This window comes from Oncorhynchus kisutch, unplaced genomic scaffold, assembly GCF_002021735.2.
Source record: "Oncorhynchus kisutch isolate 150728-3 unplaced genomic scaffold, Okis_V2 scaffold3880, whole genome shotgun sequence".
Taxonomy (NCBI): Eukaryota; Metazoa; Chordata; class Actinopteri; order Salmoniformes; family Salmonidae; genus Oncorhynchus; species Oncorhynchus kisutch.
Window position 1 is genome coordinate 289,969 of NW_022265825.1, and position 21,909 is coordinate 311,877.

At 42.3% G+C, this 21,909-nt stretch overlaps 1 protein-coding gene and 1 long non-coding RNA gene across 4 annotated transcripts; one reads left to right on the forward strand and one right to left on the reverse strand.

Moving 5' to 3' along the window:
- Nucleotides 1-546: 546 nt before the first annotated feature.
- Nucleotides 547-13,477, reverse strand: LOC116372064 (aryl hydrocarbon receptor-like). 2 transcript variants are annotated; one of them, XM_031821140.1, is made up of 7 exons: nucleotides 13,364-13,477; nucleotides 11,360-11,485; nucleotides 10,152-10,354; nucleotides 9,330-9,439; nucleotides 6,249-6,390; nucleotides 5,537-6,007; nucleotides 547-5,411 (listed from the first exon to the last, which is right to left on the reverse strand). In XM_031821140.1, exons 2-7 carry the CDS (start codon nucleotides 11,465-11,467, stop codon nucleotides 4,490-4,492), a joined length of 1,956 nt encoding a protein of 651 aa, XP_031677000.1. In that variant the 5' UTR covers nucleotides 11,468-11,485; nucleotides 13,364-13,477; the 3' UTR covers nucleotides 547-4,489. The 2 variants fall into 2 exon arrangements, with proteins under 2 accessions (XP_031677000.1, XP_031676999.1); XM_031821139.1 differs by having other exon boundaries at nucleotides 547-5,417.
- Nucleotides 7,730-20,237, forward strand: LOC109884604 (uncharacterized). 2 transcript variants are annotated; one of them, XR_004209110.1, is made up of 3 exons: nucleotides 7,730-7,901; nucleotides 19,147-19,272; nucleotides 19,597-20,237. It is a non-coding gene; the product is annotated as an uncharacterized LOC109884604 (long non-coding RNA). The 2 variants fall into 2 exon arrangements; XR_004209111.1 differs by lacking the exon at nucleotides 7,730-7,901 and adding an exon at nucleotides 16,117-16,390.
- The last annotated feature ends 1,672 nt before the right edge of the window (nucleotides 20,238-21,909 follow it).

Here is a 21,909-nt window from a genome sequence, read left to right on the forward strand (position 1 = left end):
TCATGTTGCTGGCCTCATCCCTCAGTCTGATACCGACTACATGTCATGTTGCTGGCCTCATCCCTCAGTCTGATACTGACTACATGTCATGTTTTTGGCCTCATCCCTCAGTCTGATACTGACTACATGTCATGTTGCTGGCCTCATCCCTCAGTCTGATACTGACTACATGTCATGTTGCTGGCCTCATCCCTCAGTCTGATACTGACTACATGTCATGTTGCTGGCCTCATCCCTCAGTCTGATACTGACTACATGTCATGTTTCTGGCCTCATCCCTCAGTCTGAGACCGAACGGCACCCAATTCCCTTAATCGTGCACTACTTTTGACCAGAGTCGTAGAGAATTATGATAAAGCTGAGGATGAATGGGCTTGAAGGAGGATAGGACTCAACATGCTCTGCAGTGCAGCAGTCCATGGGTACTGCTCTGACTGTCAAAGCTACAGTGCAAAGGAAGAAGCGCCTTGGCTTGCAGTCTAATTAAGGTTCATTGAGGATTTGGAGCAAGCTAGATGTGTGAGAGTCACTCTAGGACAGTGGAAGTTGAATTAAAGATGTTTATTATTGAATGGTGCATTTCATCCTTCCTCAGGGTGTTATAAAGCTGCATCAGCTCTACTGTGTTCCTGTCTGTCCAGAGTGTTGGGGTTTTACCTACCTAAAACGTTTTGTAACTTTCAAGAATTTTTTGTCATTTAGCACATCTAGTGGCCATGTTTGGTACTTCAGATTATTACAGGTGTCTAATCATCTCTGGCCCACTGTGTGGCCTTATCACATGTAAAATATGAAATAATTAAAGATGACAACACTAAAACATTTTCATAAATATCAACCAAACTTAGCAAATACATTCAGTGTTAAATATGAGGGTTTCAGCATAAAATATCCTTTATATATTTTGCTACTATGTCAAGATGTATTTGTTATCAATGTTTTGCCATCAAACTAGTGGCAGCTGTGATAAAAGTCAATAGTTGAAAGAGTTGCAGAGTCAAATGATAATAATGCCATTGTTGATTAGATGCTTTTTTCCTTAGTAAGGCTATTTTATCTAAATACACTTGAGGCGTCACTACAGATGTGGGTTTGATCCCCATCTGTGTCGCAGACGGCCATGACCAGGAGACCCATGAGGCAACGCACAATTGGCCAAGCGTCGTCCGGGTTAGGGAAGGGTTTTTCTTTCCGTCCGGGATGTCCTCGTCACATCGCGCTGTAGTGACTCCTGTGGCGGGCTGGGCGCATGCACGCTGACACGGTCACCAGATTTTCCTCCAGAAACATTGGTGCGGCTGGCCCCCGGGTTAAATGAGCAGTGTGTCAAGACAAAGTGTGGCTTGGCAGGGTCGTGTTTCGGAGGGCTCTCGACCATCGCCTCTCCTGAGTCCGTATGGGAGTTGCAGCGATGGGACAAGACGAAACTACAAATTGGATATCACAAAAATTGTGGAGAAAAAGGGATCCAAAGTACAACAAAAAAAAGTATAATAAAAAAAGTATAAATGACTGAACTTAAGGGAATTTATTGCAGTCTGTGCTAATTACCAAAATTATAGAAGATTCCAGTAACTCTGGTAAATTACCGGTAGCTTTACAAGCCTACCTGTGACATCGTTTAACCAACTTATTTATGACAGAAAACCTACCCTGTACAGCAGTATTAATAAAACCCTTCAACTGTATTTGGTCAAGGGCTAGTGTAAATAAAACCCTTCAACTGTACTTGGTCAACATTTATCAGCGTGTGAAAGAACAGAATAATGGTAAACTTTCTCTTCCTGCAGTGTCATGATTGCTCATTACATAAATTGTACACAATTTCATACAAAATACAAACAAATGCAAAACTGAACATTTTCATTGAATGAATTTGAAGATATTTAAAGTTTGATTTGTTTTTTGACAAAATAAATTAAATAAACCCCGACTTTCACAGAATTATGTCAATGAAGTGACAGACCTCCAAACAACAAGGGGTCTAATGTTCCACTGCACTATTCTGCATAGCAACATGAACATGATTGGCTCAGTTAAACAAGGTACATTATTTATAGCGCTACATACAACAGTCTTCTACTTTCACTAAGAGTGCAATAGGTTATTTTGCCATAAATAAGTGCATACATTTTTCTTCAAGTTAGATATGTAGATCAAACACATTGATTTGCCACTTGAACTCAATGGCAATGACCCAGATGGCACCCTATTCCCTATAGATGGCACCCTATTCACAATATAGCTCACTACTTTTGACAAGAGCCCTATGGGTCCTGGTCAAAAGTAGTGCACTACATAGGGCATAGAGTGCTATTTGAGATGTAGAAAATGTAATTGGGTCTTGGACTACTAACTCATCTATACATTATTATTACTTTGCCTGTCTTGCAATGCAAGTGAGTGGGCTGAAGAACAGATAGACAGGATCCATAAAGCGATCAAATTGCTCATAATATTACTTCATGATTTAGTAGGATTGTCAATGCATTCTGTACAAAAATATCAAGCACAGTGTAGACAGATACTCCATCTCATGGATAGCTCAAATAGCTTATGGTTTGTTTCATTCAACTGCACCTTTAAATGCAAGCGATTATTTCTAAGCAATCAATGGCTTATATATATTTAAAAGCAAGGCTCCGTATTCATAAAATGTCTCAGAGTAGGAGTGCTGATCTAGGATCAGATCCACCCCCCTTCTCCATATAATCATATTCATTATGATCTAAAAGAAGCGGATTGGTAACATTTGAGTTCTGCATCATCTCATCTTACTCATTGACCAATGGAAGAACTGCTTGTTCAGTATTACATCAGGTTCATGACAGGGCATGCTGACACACTGACCAGTAAACCATGACTGCACCAACGGGATGTTCTTCTGGACAAACAAAATGGCTTGACAAGAGTTTCCTTTTTAAAGCAAGTCCACATTCAAACAGGTCATTAGTCCATTACATTTCTATGCACTACCTGGCATGATGACTCCTTGCTGTCCCCAGTCCACCTGGTCGTGCTGCTGCTCCAGTTTCAACTGTTCTGCCTGCGGATATGGAACCATGACCTGTTCACCAGACGTACTACATGTCTCAGACCTTCTGTTTTCAACTCTCTAGAGTCAACAGGAGCGGTAGAGATACTCTGAATGATCGGCTATGAAAAGCCAACTGACATTTACTCCTGAGGTGCTGACCTGTTTCACCCTCTACAACGACTGTGATCATTATTATCTGACCCTGCCGGTCATCTATGAACATTTGAACATCTTGCCCATGTTCTGTTATAATCTCCACCCGGCACAGCCAGAAGAGGACTGGCCACCCCTCATAGCCTGGTTCCTCTCTAGGTTTCTTCCTAGGTTCTGGCCTTTCTAGGGAGTTTTTCCTAGCCACCGTGCTTCTACACCTGCATTGCTTGCTGTTTGGGGTTTTAGGCTGGGTTTCTGTACAGCACTTTGTGACATCAGCTGATGTAAGAAGGGCTTTATAAATAAATTTGATTGATTATCCACTTCCTCTCGTCTCCCTCCGTCTGTCTGTCACAATCTCTCTGTCTCGGACTGTCCCTCTGCCTGCTGTCTGACGTTCAGACAGTTTCTCTGGATGTGAATCTCACTTTTACATTTTAGCATTTTAGCAAATGCTCTGATCCAGAGCGACTTATAGTTGTGAGTGCATACATTTTCATACTGGTCCCCCATGGGAATCGAACCCACAACCCTGGTGTTGCAAGTGCCAAGCTCTAACAAAATGATCCACACGGGACCTCTCCAGTCCAAGTCCTCCATATTCCCAGACATGCCCTGGTTCCTGTTTTAGACAGCAGCCCAAATTGTACCCTATCTCCTATATAGTGCACTACTTTTGACAAGGGCACATTTGGGAAACAGCCTTAGTGGTCGCAGGGGAGCCATGTGCAGCTGGGTGCCAGACAGGAGGATCCTTCTCCCCTCTAGCCTCTGTTGTGTGGCGCTGTCGTCAGTCAGGGCTCTGCTCCCTCCGAGGGACCGGGGGCAGCTGGCTGGCCTTGGAATGTCTGATTCTGGAGCCTCCAGGGAGGAGGGCCTTCAGTCTCACATAAATCCACTCAGAGGGAGGTCAGGGTAGGGCCTGCTCTCAGCAGAGGGAGGAGGAGGCTGGTGAATTGGCTGCCCCGCTGCTGCATGTCCATGGTCTGCCCCCCTGGAGGATCCAGGGTTGGGTACAGGGCCAGAGGCTGGAGCAGCCTCCTTCAGGCTCCTGTTCTGGAACTGGAACAGAGGAAAATGGCCGACTTAGCTAAACCTCCCTTTTCTGGTCTAAATTGCCTTGATGTGTAAATACCCACTGGCTTTCAATGATCAAATGATAATGACCTTCTGTTTCTAATGTCTCATTCCCTTGTTAAATCTGATGCGCGAGTAAGTATGTGCCATTGGTATTCAACGTTCATATGATGAGCATATAGCTAGAGGAAGTAAAGCGCATAGGTCTAACATTTTACATAATTAGTTCAGGGCCCTAGGTTTAAGGCTGGGTTTCTGAATAAGCACTTTGTGACATCTGCTGATGTAAAAAAGGACTTTATAAATACATTTGATCTTGTTCCATGGGGCGGGTACATAGGAGGAGAGCACTGAAGAGCGGCTAACAGACACAGTGTTCAGCTGGTTCCTGTAGGGGCGGCCCAGGGAAGCTTCCCCCAGGCAGAGGTGTCCATGCTGGGGGTGGCCGTGGTGAGTCTGGAGCCCCCCTGGCTGCTCCACATTGAACAATGGAGGAATCTGCTGCTGCTGCTTGATGATGTCTTTCTGTCTTTGTGTTATTGAACCCGTCCCAGTCACCTGCATGTGCTTCAGTCTGTTACACAGCTGCTGCTGCTGTTGGTTTGGCAATACCTGTCCATTTAGATGGCTCTGTTTCTGCTGCTGTGTTGCCTGTGGGTGGGGCTGTGTGTGTAAATACTGCTGCGGTATTGGCTGCTGTGGGTAGTGGGGCGGAGGCCGATAGTGGTGAACTGATAGGGGATGGACTCCAGGCAGCTGTGGTGGCTGTATCTGTGACAAACACTGAGGCACTGTAGAATAATGTGGTTGTGAGGTTGATGGTTGGTGTAACAGAACTGTAGTAGAATGTAGATGTGGGGTTTGTGATTGTTCCATAGATGGTTGGTGTAACAGCGTGGTATGGCAGCTATAGTCCTGTTCCCCTAACTTAGCCCCCCTGCAAGAGAATACAGTCTGACCCCAGTCCGACCTCTTCCTCAGAGACTCCTGTACGTAGGAGAGAATCTCGTCTGTCAGGTCAGGAAGGAGGCAGTCTCGGCCAGTGTCCAGATCCACATCGAGGAACATCTCATCCTGCTGGAACAGCTCCAGGTCCTCCCTACTGATGCCCAGGTTCATCATGAAGCTCCACAAATCCCTGTCGCTGTCTCTGTCAATCAAATCAATATCTTTATAGTCACAATTGGGAAATGTGTAGTGCAGTCAAGGTTACATAAACAGTAGCAACCACACAGATGCACATAAGATAAATATTAAGTGATCAGTTACCTGTCCTCCGATGAGAAGCCGCCAATCCCCCCGCCACCCCCAACCCCCAACGGCTTCTGCTTGAAGAGGACACTCTCCGACAGAGAGCGGATGCTGCCCTCCTGCCAGCTGCTGGAGAAGATGCCCCCACAATCCCCCTGTGGAACCCCTGCCACCTCCTCCTGTGGAACCCCTGCCACCTCCTCCTGGAGTTGGAGAGGGAGTTGGAGCTCGTTCTGAGTGTGAGGGGAGCAGCAGTAGATGGACTTGTCCTGTTTCAGCAGAGAGCCCAGCAGTGAGTCAGGGTCCAGGGTTCCATCCTGGTTGTTGTTGGTGATATTTCCTGCACGGCTGGTGGTGTCGCCTGCTAAGGAGTCCCCTGTTAGTAGAGTCTTGGGGAAGCTGGTATTGTAGAGAAGAGCCTCCCCAGTGGTGTAACTGAAAGGCAGCTGGAGGCTCCGCTTCCTTAGGTTGTCCTCTCCCTCTTCATCACTAAAAACAATTACATTTTAGTCATTTAGCAGACGCTCTTATCCAGAGTGACTTTCAGGAGAAATTAGGGTTAAGTGCTTTGCTCAAGGGCACATTGACAGTTTTTTCACCTAGTAAGCTTGAGGATTCCAACCAGCAACCTTTTGGTTACTGGCCCAACGCTCTTAACCACTAGGCTACTTGCCACCCCAATGGAATGACATTAAAGAATGAGGTTGTGTGTGTGCGTGCCGAGACGTACGTGAGGACTCTTTGGGATGCGATAATACACTCAGGCCGTCCGTTCTTGTAGACCAGTCTGGCGTTTGCCTGCACCCACACCCAGCCTGTCAGCTTGGTCAGCAGCCTGAATACTGTCATCCCACTCTCTCCGGTCTTTATCACTGGGCATGGAAACACACAAACACACACATTAACCAAGTTACACAGCAGAAATGCAGTTTAACTGATAAACTAAAAACATCACCAAAAGTCACTAGGGATGTGGCATATGGTGAACAAAAAAAAGCTGACATTTAAACAGAATTTTTCTCCTTGCTGTTTCTGTAAAAAAAAGATACAGAAAATTCATAACGTTTCATGTGAATTGACAATGCAGCTGCGGTTTGGGTCTCACGGTGCATCCCTTTCAGATGCTGAAGCATTGCACCTGTAGTACAATTCCTGTACCTCAATTCCTCTTCGCAAAGTTGCCATTTCCTTCTCATTTAACGGGACTTCGCTGCTGTCACTTGCCTTTCTCAGTATTTTTCAAAAATTAACGACAATGATGTAGTGGTGGAGAGTCGACTCCAAAAGAATAGATTACTCGACTCCTTGCACAACGACTCCCGCTGTCGACTCCTGTTTGAGTGTTAAGATTAGATTGCACTAAGAATCAACCCCTAAGATTCAGTATTTTTGGAACGGAGGAGAATTATTAGTTGCCAAACTTCAGAAAACACAAACACTGGCATCTTTCATAGAGCGCCAGCGAGGGCCAGGGAGAGAGGAGGCGCACATTATAGGCAGGTCGGCCACCAGGCAAACAGTCAGAAACACGCACTAGGCCTATCTATCTGTAATCAAAAGCTGTATCTCGTAACGTAAACTCGTACATCGCCTTGGTCCGTACAATTGCCCTTATTTTAGCGCCCCAAAAACGTAATACTTCCAGATCAACTGTAATGTCAATACCATTGTAAAGCACAATTTCTCCCCTTTCCAACAGAATCAATTACATGACCTAAACATTGCCCGTTTCTGCATAATTCACGCAGGCAAAGAGCCCCGTCTGGTCTTTTTAAAAATGGAGGGTGGGGAAGCGAAACTAATGCGTGATAGTGAGAAGGAGAGATGTCGTGTGGGAAAATGGCTTTTTTTCACTTTATCAACTTATCGCCTCTAAAATGTTTTTTAAAATTAAAAAAAAAACACTATAAAGAGTTTATATAATGTGTCATTACATACCTATTTGAAGGTTTGTGTCGAATTTGAATCGAGTTTTTAGGGCAGTGATAAAGTGATCTTCAGAAGTAAACAGTTTTTTTGAGAGTCGTGATCGCTTGCAGTGAAGACGCAAAAAATGACTAGGTATCCCCCCCCTTACCCCCGTCACTGTCCATTTCTTGTTTGTAAAGGATGATAGAAGTGCTACACCTGGTGGAGAGGGACTATAAGACCGAAATAGTAGCTTTAAGAGTGCTGTACGGTATGACATGACACGTCTAGATGTAACGGGTCCGTTTTTTCTACTTTTTTCCAATACTATAGAGCCATTACCATGTCGATCACGCTTGAATCGAAACTTAGTTCACACCACTGATTTTGACGTAAACACAGTCGCCACAGTCCCATTAGCTTTCTTTGTAGCGTCGTTTGAATGTTGCGGTTGCGCACATTTGTACGGAATGGGGTGAGTTTACGTTAATGGAATGCTGTATCTTGCCATTTCTTGGCTTGCAATGTTTCGTAACTTCAGCAAAGCAGGGCCTATCACTAGGTCTGGGCGCTGTACCGTATTTGACGATACACGGGCATTGATGCAGGGACCGGTTTGGGTTTTTACTTTGCCTTCTATAACGGTATTTGAATGTTTGGTTTGTTAAATGTGGTACACCTTGTGTAAAGTCCATTTTTATAGTTTACTTCGCTACTTGAGTCATCTCTATCCACTCTTTCCATGCTGCTTTCCAGACAGACCTAGGCATGCACCATGCATTGCATGGTCAATGCAGCACATGCAACAATGTTGATGAAAATGATGCTGTTTTCACCTTGCTTCTTACTATAATTTTACTAGCGTTCTACAATTACACTATTGATTTGTGTTTTACATCTGAAAACAGCTAGTTGTCTTTTCTTAGCAAGTTGGGCCTAAATCCTGTTAGCCGCTAATGCTAATCGCTAGCTAGCTAATAAATGTACTGTGTCAGAGCAAACGTAATTATCTATACAGCCTGATAATACCAGTGATGGTGTAGACCTAAATCAACATGTTGTCTAAATCAGAGGAATACGCGAAGTAAGAATATGTTAGCTACATGAAGTAGCTAAGAGAGAACATTCAATGTAGCCAAAGATTATAGGGTCCCCTAGGAAACACTTACCAACAGTTCCTACCCTGTCACAATAACTCTTCCCTGGCATTTTCATTCGTAGTCATGTCAAACACTGAATTCAAATGGCCCACTATTATATTCCAACTATAGAATTAGAATAATCCGTCTGTTTCCATGATTCCAACAGTTCAATAATTTTTTGGGTTGAAGTTGAATTGAACAGTATACAACAATCAGAATGTAGACCCATTGAAATCACTTAGAATGTATGTGTTGCCACCCTAGGGTCACACTTCTCAAAGAAAATTGTGAACATTTATTATTCAAAAACATAAATTATCGTCAATATAATTGTTTTTTGCCTGTTATGATATTTTGGCCATATCACCCAGCCGTACCTATCACCAATGAATAGGCTAGGATATATTACACACAACAGACCGAAGACTGAACACACACTCGCATCATTAATAAAGAGCAGGTGAGCCAGCGCAAAGGGGAGGGGGCAGGCAAAAATGATGTCTTGTCTTGCATGTTTTGCAAATTCACCAAAGTAGCCTAAGGTTTTATTTCAAATTACACAACATGTAGAATGTGCAATTCAACATGTAGAATGTGCAACTCAACATGTAGAATGTGCAACTCAACATGTAGAATGTGCAACTCAACATGCAGTACACTGTGCGTTTGAAATGTGACCCGCACGTTTTTGATCTCGGTCTGTCAGTCTCCATGAACTACACTACATGATAGGAATGTGTGCAGCAGGAGAGCAGTCTTACTCCTCATGTGGTTCTCAGCACAGTGCAGCATGTCAGCAGCATGGATGAACTGGTATCCCGAGCCATGGTTGCACAGCTCAGCCTCAGTGTAACCCAGCACCATCTTCCCTCTGTACAGGAGGACAGGAAAAACACAGGAAGCACAATGAAAACATGATCAAAACATGTCTCCTCCCTACTTCTGAATAGATCACACTTGTGATCTAAAAGCATAATTAATCATTAAGGCACAAGAGGGTGTGGTATATGGCCAATATACCATGTCTAAGGGCTGTTCTTAAGCACGACGCAAAGCGGAGTGCCTGGATACAACCCTTAGCCGTGGTATATTGGCCATATACCACAAACCCCCAATGTGCCTTATTGCTATTATAAAGTGGTTACCAATGTAATTAGAGCATTACAAATATGTTTCGTCACACCCGTGGTATATGGTATACTGATATACCACGGCTTTCAGCCAATCAGCATTCAGGACTCGAACCACCCAGTTTATAATCTCAAATATGATGAGATAGCGCTGATGGTTCCTCTTAAAATGTATAAATGATTTGAATTATTAGGTTTATTTGACAGGGACAACATACAATTAAAACATACATCTCACAAGACACGTGATGCATTGTACTAGATTTAGCTCAATAGCTCGTTCACAACTCCAGTACCCGGGCAGGTGAACAATAAAATGATTTACCATTCAGACAGCAAGCTTTGAATTCAATGTAAAATATTGTAGTGAAGTGGTCATGTTCCCTATGTATTGAAGGTGCTTAGCGGCAGTAAGCCCCACTAGACAGGCCCACTACTGTTATCGTCACTCACTTGGCGTCGCAGGCAATGGGGGTGAAGTCCAGCTTGTGCTTGGTCTTGAAGAGGAAGTTCTTGGTGCGGATCTCCAGGATGGTGGGGGGCTGCAAGGGAGAGGCCAGGGCGAACAGAGCCAGCTGAGGCGGGATGGCCTTGCCCTCCTTTGTCCTCTCGCTCTGGCCATGGAGGAACTTTAGACGCCCCTGGATGTTCAGGGCCTGGAGAACGCAGAATAGCCATTAAACATAGTCAGGGATTGTGTCCCAAATGGCCCCCTATTTCACCCTGATGATGGTCGATTCAGACAGGAACATTGGTTAAATAAGATCCCATTAAACTGTTGGAAGGAGCGTCAAGATGATCAATGAGCTGGAGCTCTTTTTATTGAGTACACTTTTCTCCATGCAACTGGTAGCACCTTAAAGGGAAATTTCACAAATGTTCAACTTCCTATTCATCATCAACATATGTGAAAATGGCATCTTTCTATGTACTGTAGTAAAAAATATGGAGGAAGATAAGTGTTTCCAATGATATCATCGGTGCACATTTTAACCAATTATGAGGAGGCATTACCTACTAATTGCCTCCTAATTGTCTATGAATTGGTTGTCATTGGAAACACATCTTCCTCACTTTTTTACTACAGAACATAGAAACATGCCGTTTTCACATATATTGATGTTGGGGTGGTGCTGGATTTAAGCTACAATACTGAGTTTATGTAATAAGAAAACAATTTCCAATTCCAGCTAAATCTAATTATTCAGTGATTATAACTTGACATTCACAAAACTGTAGAGAAATGCAAAAACAATCCAAAAAAGTAGAGAATATTTTTGTGTTCTCAAAGCTTGACTGCAAACGCTATCTGTAGGAAAACTTCCTGGTCTGGATAAGCAGTCTTTGGCCCCACCCTTTCCTGAACTCAAAGGGGAATTGGAGAAGCCTCACACTGATTCCCCCACTTCAGGACAACACATATTTAACCCCTTCCTGACACGCCACTCATCCTCAAAGAAAGTGACTTCAGTGGCTGTCATAATACAATTACAATCTCAAGAGTATCAGCGGGAGATGAGAGTTGATTTCCATTGCGCTGTAGTACACTGTTCACAAGTAATCATTTAAAATTATTATTTTAAATGATTAGGGTTGAAAAATCCTTCCCTAAAATTCCCTAGATTTTCCAGAAATCGCAGAGATTTCCTCCACGAACTTACTAGGAAGCCAGTGGCGTTGTCCAGGAGACATCTTAACCTGCAGACAAAGTTGCGTTCCAGGAAGGTGGAATTCTCTGGTGGGAGTGCCTCTGGCTTGTAGACTGACATCCTGTGGCGAGGATGAATCTTCAAAGGCCAGAGAGGTGGGGGGGGTTACACATACTATAGCTATAATAGTGAATTACAGGATGTCTAGAGAAAATAGTATCTTCATATAGTAGACTAACTCTTCGCAGCAGCCCTCACCCCGAGCTGCAAACCTCACTCGGGGGGGGACTGTTAACAGTCTCGTCCCCACACTACAAACCAGAATGTTATGCCACATGTCATTAGCCATTTCCTACTGAGGAAAGACAGAATGCTAGGTAAGAGTTTCTTATCCAGGGCTGGGCCTAGGTCAGGCTCACCCCAGCCAGGTGCCACTTCTGGTCCAAGGTGCTAAAACACCTCTCAGGGTGCAAGGTGAAACACTGCTCCACACTACGATATGGAGAGAGAATACAGTGACAGACTGTCTGGATAATATCAAAGATAGTAAAACACCAGTCCTCTATGATCAGTGTAACACGAGTAGGGCAAAGGTCCCGTACAAAAAATATGGTTCTCCCCATGGAAACAACGTTGTTACTCGTATGACCAGAGAATGTGAAATAGTCCTCTATTTTAGAAAGACACAAGCTGAGTGGATAGGTAGAGGGTGTTTTATGGCTTTATAAAAGTGTTGAAAAAAAGTGTTGACAGTGCTGAATAAAATCTTAAACATGAACTCACTCATAAAAACAGCATCTCTTCACTGTATTTGTTGACAGTCTCTCTAGTCATGATTTTGTTTCTCGCAGTAGTTTTGAAATCTCACAGTAGTCGACTATCAACTTCACTGTGGGCTCGTGGAAGCTGTGACACAGTGATCTGAGATATCTGATTGGCCAGCGGTAGGCCTATAGGTGCACTTGATTTTCTATCCGGACCTGCCAGGTAGGTGGAGTTTGTACCGTCAGACACATGAAATGGGACAAAATGGGAACACTTCAACTACCCGGCGTGCAGGACAGCTGAATCAAGTGCACCTAAAACAAACATTGTAAAAGTATTACAAAAATAGGAATGTAAGGCTTTATTGTTGGGCTTTATACAGAAATGTTTGCCGATCTACTTGGAAAGCCTTGGAGATGGACCAGTCGACTGCAATAGACCAGTTGGATGGACTAGAACATCTAGGCCTACATTCCTGGCTGACACAGCAGAGATACTGTACATTCAAGGAGGTTATTTCCTTTTGTGGCTCTCTTCACTTCCTAGTAGATACCATGTTTCCCTGTGCTTCACCAGCATACATGGAGCTGCTGGACTTAGAACATTAGGTAGCAGACACCCTAGGACTAATATATATAATGAAGGAACCTGCCAATGCAGGGGGAGCTCAATTAATATAAGATCTGGGGCAAGATAGTGTGGATTGGAGAGTGATAGCCTATAAGAAACAGACGTGCTGGTACAAATTGCATGTCGGCTGACTGTGTGGTGAAAAACTAATTCCAGTGCAGGTGAAAAATGCAGCTTTACCTGAGACCAGCTGTCCAGTGTCAGGGATGAGGATGGGGTTGGAGGTTACCTGAGACCAGCTGTCCAGTGTCAGGGATGAGGGTGGGGTTGGAGGTTACCTGAGACCAGCTGTCCAGTGTCAGGGATGAGGGTGGGGTTGGAGGTTACCTGAGACCAGCTGTCCAGTGTCAGGGATGAGGGTGGGGTTGGAGGTTACCTGAGACCAGCTGTCCAGTGTCAGGGATGAGGGTGGGGTTGGAGGTTACCTGAGACCAGCTGTCCAGTGTCAGGGATGAGGGTGGGGTTGGAGGTTACCTGAGACCAGCTGTCCAGTGTCAGGGATGAGGGTGGGGTTGGAGGTTACCTGAGACCAGCTGTCCAGTGTCAGGGATGAGGGTGGGGTTGGAGGTTACCTGAGACCAGCTGTCCAGTGTCAGGGATGAGGGTGGGGTTGGAGGTTACCTGAGACCAGCTGTCCGGTGTCAGGGGTGTTCAGGGCCCAGTGGAGCTGTCTCTGTAACTCTGCTCGGTCCTCCATATGAATGACGTCATAAACACTCTGATGGACGACGTCTGACTGAGAAGCAAAAACATCCACCATCATCAAAATACAAGTCTAGTAAACTACAAGAAAACAATGCAAACATGGACATTATTGTTGCTAGACAATACATCCTTCCTCTTCCCATCACTTATCTGATGGATCTTAGTCCTGAATTGTACTCTACAAATGTGCTCTGTACTGGGCCTTAGATTCAACCTGGGTTTAGTTCCGATACCCAAATGTACTTTAGACTTGGTATCTGTTTAGGTCCTGGCTTTCGTTCATGTTGAGGAAATACCAGAGCAATCAGCTTTGTCCGGTGTGACCGGTGAAATTCACACGCAAACCGTTAGGTAACACAAATAATGATATGGACACTAGTAAATAAGCAGTGCTTACGCATTAGTCAGATGTTTTAACCCTATAAAATAGACTAGTTTCAAGTTCTAAAGTCACATGCACAAGTACAGTGAAATGCCTTTCGTGTAAGCCCTAACCCCAACAATGCAGTATTCAATACCAATGTAATACTACAAATGGAGGGTAACACTAGTTAATTAATAGCACAAAGTGAATGTGGATGTGAGTTGTGTGATTGTAGTGAATGTGGATATTATTAAGCTATTTGAAATTGGGATAACAACAGGATTTTCATTTGGCTATTAAGCTGATTGAAATGTGGATAATATGTACTGAGTCAATGTGTGGAAGTGTGTGTGTTATTCTATATGTATGCAGAAAGACGCATCTATAGAGACCATAGCATTTATGACTATATAAACTATTGATAGTATGGATGCTGAGGGTTTTTAGATACTATGGATGCTATAGGGACTGTGATGCTCAGGGACTATAGATGCTATGGGGACTATAGAGGAACCGTGGCAGTGATTCACATGGCTGAAGAAAGGTAGAGCTAGTCTTAGAGATTACCGAGTGTGTTTGGAAATAGTACTAAGTGAATGTGGATGTGAGAGTTGTGGATGTGAGAGTTGTAGAAGTGTGGAAAGGATGTGTTAAGCTCATTTAAATATGGATGTTAAAGTGATTGAAATTTGGACAATAAGAAAATAGAAATGTGGATATTAAGATGAATGAAATTTGGATTAGAGTTTGAAATTGAGAATAATAAGAGATATTATTACTATTAAGTGCTGAGTGAATGAGAGCTGCCAGCGGACTGGCTCCGGTGTGAAAGAGGTAATATGGGAGATGACTGAGTACGTGTCTGAATGGATACCCCAACCTGTTCTGTGAGCTGAGTTTTCGATCTATAACGTTATCTACGGTTATTATACATGTATAGGAAGTATCGGCAAGCTGGTCTTAGGAGAAGGAGAGTGAGGCCAGAGAAGCCTCCGTGACAATTGTCTGTAGGCATTTATAAAAAGGTGTCTACGTGGTCAGAGAACCACTGAAACTGTTGAAGTTACATATGCATAATAACTATGAAGTGTCTAAATGTGTCTGCAGCCACTACTCGTGTGTAACGATAGTCTACATGGTCTGAGAACCACTGATAATAGCACAAGGTATTATTGTAGGCATTTAGAGTCATTGATGCACATGAGTGGTATGGATGTCTGTAGGCATTTAGGATCTGTAAAGTTATATAGGGAATCTGTGTATGTGAGATATGAAAGGGGAAAGGACTATTGTGCTGTTAAATAGAACTAGTGTAAATATCTAAACCCATGTATGAATAGAACACTAGTCTAAAGGAGAAATTGGCCAAGAAAAGTATACTGGGTTACTAGAGATTTGATAGTAACAATGGAAAAAAAAAAAATTATATACAACTTGCACACCCAAACGTAGACGTACGTAAGTGGTGTACAAAATAGAGACATTAATAGTATAATGGGTTACTAGATTTGACGTAACAAATGTATGAAAGTATAATTGGTTACTTGAGTTTAACTTGCTAGGTAGAGACTTATTATGGATAGAGCACACCATCTACAGTTCATCTTAAAATAAGACATTTAAGTGTGAAGTCCTAGTTGAGGGAAACAGATATGGAGGTTAGTGAAAATAAGAAAGTGAATGGTAATATGTGGCTTTCAAATAGCACTCTAATAATGCAATATCGTAGTAATTTGAAGAGTAAATGTTTCAATATAAGGTCACATGACAAACAGATGGATTGTGCATTGGGACTGATATTAAATTAGAGGCCACCATCTGGTGTTTGGGTTAGAGATATGTTTCCTATGGAACAATAGATAGAGGCCAGTATTAACTGAACTCAAACAGGCTGTAAGGGACACCGTGGGGACATTTGGGACAGCGGTATGAATAAAACACATTTTTGATAAGTTAAATTGTTACTCAATTGTATAGTTTGGGTAGCACAAATTATTTAAGGTAATGTCATCTAAAACAATAATATGTTTCCATTGCGTGGAACTGTGTCCAGAATTGAAGTAGATTAAAGTAAATGTTTTTCGTAACAAATATTGAGCTGATAAGCCAACACCAACTCTTTGAAGGTCCTATCAGATTTGTTAAACAACAGGTTTCATATTTTGACTAGTTGATGTCCCAGGGACAGTCAGGACAGAACTGTATGCAACAGGTCAAAAATAACAAGATGACAAGAGATGGGAGGAGCTCTAGGATTCTTTACTTTAGGTGCCTATTCAGCTTTACGGGACACTGTATCATCTGATATGTCTGAAGTATAATTCTGTAAACACACGCTTTTATCAAGACTTCCTGCCTAAGATGCAGTAAACTCGATTAACCATGTAGAATTTTTAGGACCGATTCAAATCTAACAGTGAAAACTAAGTACATGTTTATTTTCTTTGTTCCAGGACAAGTTTTTGTTTTGTTTACCAATGATTATGTATCTTTTCCTTTGAAATGCATTCTGAGGCAGGCGCCTTGGGAGTTGCTATAAAAGGTACCTGAATTCGGCTGTTAAAGGAGACCCAAATTAAGTAAGGCCTGGCCATTGTTTATATTTATCCGTTATTGAATATTTGTTAGTGGTGTTACTGATTTATTGTGTGGGGTCTTTGTATTTTTGGTTTTCGTGGGTTTTTCACAGGTTAGAAAGGATGCACCTTAAAAGAAAACACAAATGAAGTATCTATCGTCACAGTTTTGGTTGTACACATGTAAATTCTCTTGATAAAGAAATGTAAATCCCATTGTAAACCTGATACACAAAATGTTTGAAATTATTTAAATATCTTGAAGTAATGTCTGAGGTACAGGGAAAGAAACACTCACTTAATGGGGTTGATTGACCTCTGACCTCTGTTCTGACTTTCTGGTGAGGCTTGATCACCCTCATTAGAAAGACTAGAGACATTGGTTGAGATTTAAAATGGGCTACGTAAACACTAGATAATTAGGAAGAGGTTTATAATTGATCAACATTCCTGTGTGTGATTCGGAACACGAGAAGGAGAGAGAGAGAGAGAGAGAGAGAGAGCGCTGCCCCTGAATGAGGGACACCTTTCTCTAGTCTATTTGACCATTACCTTATGGGATACAATTATTTCCTTGTGGAGTTATCAAGGGTTGTAATTATAATTTTATTTGTATTTAACAGGCAGTGTTGTAAAAAAAAAATTATGCATGAATCATGATGGGAGTCATGTGTCCAAAGGAGGAATTACAAGTCCCCTGGGGCCCTTTCATTAATATGCAAATTAGTTTTATTCACATGACTGCACATGTGATTCATATGACTGCACATAGATTTTTATTCCTCATCTGCACATATCACTCCAGTGTAAATATGCCAAATTGTAATTACTTCGCCACTATTGGCCTATTTATTGCCTTACCTGCCTACTTCATCTTTTGTTTTTTTTGTTTCACCTTTATTTAACCAGGTAGGCTAGTTGAGAACAAGTTCTCATTTGCAACTGCGACCTGGCCAAGATAAAGCATAGCAGTGTGAACAGACAACACAGAGTTACACATGGAGTAAACAATTAACAAGTCAATAACACAGTAGAAAAAAAGGGGAGTCTATATACATTGTGTGCAAAAGGCATGAGGAGGTAGGCGAATAATTACAATTTTGCAGATTAACACTGGAGTGATAAATGATCAGATGGTCATGTACAGATAGAGATATTGGTGTGCAAAAGAGCAGAAAAGTAAATAAATAAAAACAGTATGGGGATGAGGTAGGTAAAAATGGGTGGGCTATTTACCGATAGACTATGTACAGCTGCAGCGATCGGTTAGCTGCTCAGATAGCAGATGTTTGAAGTTGGTGAGGGAGATAAGTCTCCAACTTCAGCGATTTTTGCAATTCGTTCCAGTCACAGGCAGCAGAGAACTGGAACGAAAGGCGGCCAAATGAGGTGTTGGCTTTAGGGATGATCAGTGAGATACACCTGCTGGAGTGCGTGCTACGGATGGGTGTTGCCATCGTGACCAGTGAACTGAGATAAGGCGGAGCTTTACCTAGCATGGACTTGTAGATGACCTGGAGCCAGTGGGTCTGGCGACGAATATGTAGCGAGGGCCAGCCGACTAGAGCATACAGGTCGCAGTGGTGGGTGGTATAAGGTGCTTTAGTGACAAAACGGATGGCACTGTGATAAACTGCATCCAGTTTGCTGAGTAGAGTGTTGGAAGCAATTTTGTAGATGACATCGCCGAAGTCGAGGATCGGTAGGATAGTCAGTTTTACGAGGGTAAGTTTGGCGGCGTGAGTGAAGGAGGCTTTGTTGCACACACTGTATACAGATTTTGTTTTTGTTTATCCCATGTGTAACTGTTGTTTGTTTACCCCATGTGTAACTGTTGTTTATCCCGTGTGTAACTGTTGTTTTTGTTTACCCCATGTGTAACTGTTGTTTTTGTTTATCCCATGTGTAACTGTTGTTTTTGTTTACCCCATGTGTAACTGTTGTTTTTGTTTATTCCATGTGTAACTGTTGTTTTTGTTTACCCCATGTGTAACTGTTGTTTTTGTTTATCCCATGTGTAACTGTTGTTTTTGTTTACCCCATGTGTAACTGTTGTTTTTGTTTATCCCATGTGTAACTGTTGTTTTTGTTTACCCATGTGTAACTGTTGTTTATCCCGTGTGTAACTGTGTTTTTGTTTACCCCATGTGTAACTGTTGTTTTTGTTTATCCCATGTGTAACTGTTGTTTTTGTTTACCCCATGTGTAACTGTTGTTTACCCCATGTGTAACTGTTGTTTTTGTTTATCCCATGTGTAACTGTTGTTTTTGTTTACCCCATGTGTAACTGTTGTTTTTGTTTATTCCATGTGTAACTGTTGTTTTTGGTCGCACTGCTTTGCTTTATCTTGGCCAGGTTGCAGTTGTAAATGAGAACTTGTTCTCAACTGGCCTACCTGGTTGGTTAAATAAAGGTGAAAAAATTAAAATGTATAAGAATATGGGTAGTAGTAATAATTTGTGAATAATTTGAATAATAACAGTGAATAATTTGTCTGGATTTCCGGAATCAGATATGCCCTAAACTAAACTTGTTCTGGTCGGTCCTCTCTCGAGGTTATGGTGAAGGTGACCACAGATGGTATCTAGATGCATAGAAGGTATAATTAGGCCTCACCCCCACTAACCAGCTGAAGTAATGGCAATAATGGCGTTCACTATGGTCCTTCACCACCTGAAACCTGAGTCCGAGCCAGCAACCTGTACACAGCATCCAGTCGAAACTATCAACTGCCTTTTCTCTCATGCAATTTTCTCAGGAGTGTAACATGTGTCCACGTGGAGTGAGCATGGAGAGATCCCGTCCAAACTTCTCTCATGCTGCTGGAGTACTGGTAGGAAAATGGACAAGACATAATGGACTGGAAAGAACAGTGGCGGTTCAGGTGAGAGAAATGGGGACATTATCAAGGGCCATCCATTTTGAACATGTGCCATTGGGAGGACAAATGGAAACGCCACAAGAATGAGTGCCGAGGGGGAGGGGGTGGAGTCAACCGTGCCCGTAATTCATTTAGGGTTGTCCTACATTGTTTATTTGGGGTATCAGGTTGATTGTGGAGGTCTGCAGACAGCAAATGTATAGTACTTCAGACTAGAAATGCATTGAGATAATCTGTCATTACCACAAATGAAGGCTGTGATGAAAAAAGTTCATGCTAGAAATATAAGATGAATATACTGTGTCAATGTAAATTCTGCCTGTATAGGTGTGTGCTGAATTGAGGGTCTTTTTGAGTGAGAGAACCAACATGAAGCACTAAGGTGGGACTCATTATACATTTGTGCTGGATCATTTATCAATAGTTCTAATTATGATTTGGAAAGGCTTCTAGAGACAAAGCTATGCCCAGAAAATGTGATGAGCCACTAGATTGTAGCTCGGGCTAATCCTGCCCTAATCTCGTTCATAATCAAGATTGGTGTGAAACTTATAACGTGTGCTCTCTCTTCCCTGTGAAATTCAATATGGATGTGCCCTAGACCAAATTCTGGAGATCTCTAGAAACATAGATGCTAAAAGAATTGTGTAAATTGGCTCTGCCAAACAGAGGCTTTTGACTATCTTTTGTCAGGTAAAGGGGGCACATGTGTAATCATTGGTGATGAATGTTGTACTTTTGTCCCAGATCACTCTTCTAATATGACTGATCTCAGCAAATACATTGCCACTGTTGCTAAGAATAATTTCCCACAGAGTGGACGCCTGCAACTTGGTTGGAATCCCTGTTTGGAAGTTGGGGATCCCAAATTACCAAATGGGCTGCAGCATATGTTTTTGTTGATGATGAATCTAATAGCCTACTTTTTATCACAGTCAGAACTAACACTGACATATGAGGTGTGCCACAAATGCACTGGCTGGCTAGGCTACCTAGACCTTTTCATTCCAAATGATTGACTGAAAGTGATGACAAATTATCAACAAAGTGATGACATAAGGTGTGAATAACTTTTTAATTACAGGTCCATACTAGATAAAGCACTCTGCATAAAGCAAGCTGAGCCATATTTGTTCTATGGTCCAATTGCAGTTGGTCTCTGTGTTTCCCTCAGAATCAGCCTGAACAAGAATTGTTCCACTGCACCAAAGTACAGAGAGGAATGAAATACACCTTCACTCTACATTTTCACACCTTCACATTTCAAATTCATTCCATGTTTGCTTCATGCATTATATCATCCTGTCAAATAAAGGGAATGTTGTACATGCACTCTGGTTTATTTTTACAGTAGTAAATGTTGTACATGCTCTCTGTTTAATCTTTACAGTAGTAATTGTTACATTAGACATTCTAGGCTGACTTGATGAAAGAGGATCTCTCTCTCTTTTGGTTTTCCTGTCATACTTGCTGTAGTCTGATCTTGGTAATCTATTCATGTTTAGGGTAGTTCATGTTCATGCAAAATTAGGAGGCAGGGAGGAAACTTGCCAGAACTGAACATGGGTAGTACAGTAGTAGTTAGCTAGCTAGAATGCATGTAAGATTCACATTTCTCTACTATGTAAATCGAAGACATCCAAGATAGGAAAATTCTTATAACTTTAGATGGTTTTAAGGAAATGTTCAAGCCCTATAATTTAGTGAATTAGCTTAAATTTGCAATAAACATACATTTGCTTCGCTGCCTGGGCAGCTTATGATTTGATAGGCCGCAAGCTAAGTTATTCAGCTGTCTGGGTTTCTATGGGCTCGGAACAATGCTTAGCTACCGCTTAGTTGCTGATTGCTAGCCACAAGAATCAGTAACGGTTTAACGATGTTGCAGTCTCTCGACTGTGTCACTCATTTTAGTGTAGAAGGGTTGTTTTATAACGGTTGGAAAATGTTGTGTGATGTTTTATGCACCTATTCATCATGGTTAGCGGCAACGATGTCCAACAACTCGACGGTTTGTGTTACGCTCAGTGTGTTTTTGCTTATCCCTGAAGGGCCTGGCTGGAAGCTGAAGGTGTGTCCTATGTAAAAAAATGAATGAAAATAGAATCCTATTCATTCCATTGAAATGGGATAATCCCACCCTTCACTATTGATGCTTCGTGCTGACACATCAAAGCAGCCATTCCAGTCTCAGGAAGACTGAGAGCTGGGGTCAGCCAGACTACATTTATAGAGAGGTTAAGAGAGCCTTTACCTGGTGAAAGCCCTGTTGTAGAGAGGTTAAAAGAGCCTTTACCTGGTGAAAGCCCAGGTAGTCCTGGATGGTGGAGGATGCATAGAAGATTGTGCCACCAGCCGTGACGACCAGAACAAAGCCATTCAACACCTGAGAGGAGAGTGGAATAGAACGGACTAGTATATCGTTATACACTGAACAAAAATATAAACGCAACATGTAAAGTGATGATCCTATGTTTCATGAGCTGAAATAAAATCATCCCTGTTAATGAGCATTTCTCCTGTGCCAAGATAATCCATCCACCTGACAAGTGTGGCATATCAAGAAGCAGATTAAACAGCATCATTACCCAGGTGCACCTTCTGCTGGACAATAAAAGTCCACTTTAAAAGGTGCAGTTT

Bases quoted from the DNA above. Each gene is read 5' to 3' on its own strand.
- LOC116372064 (XM_031821139.1), bottom strand. From the start codon at position 11,467: ATGTCAGTCTACAAGCCAGAGGCACTCCCACCAGAGAATTCCACCTTC. The intron at 10,355-11,359 runs GTAAGTTCGTGG...TGCGTTCTCCAG, and splicing joins ACAACGCCACTGGCTTCCTA to GCCCTGAACATCCAGGGGCG. The intron at 9,440-10,151 runs GTGAGTGACGAT...CCTCCTGTACAG, and splicing joins CCCATTGCCTGCGACGCCAA to AGGGAAGATGGTGCTGGGTT.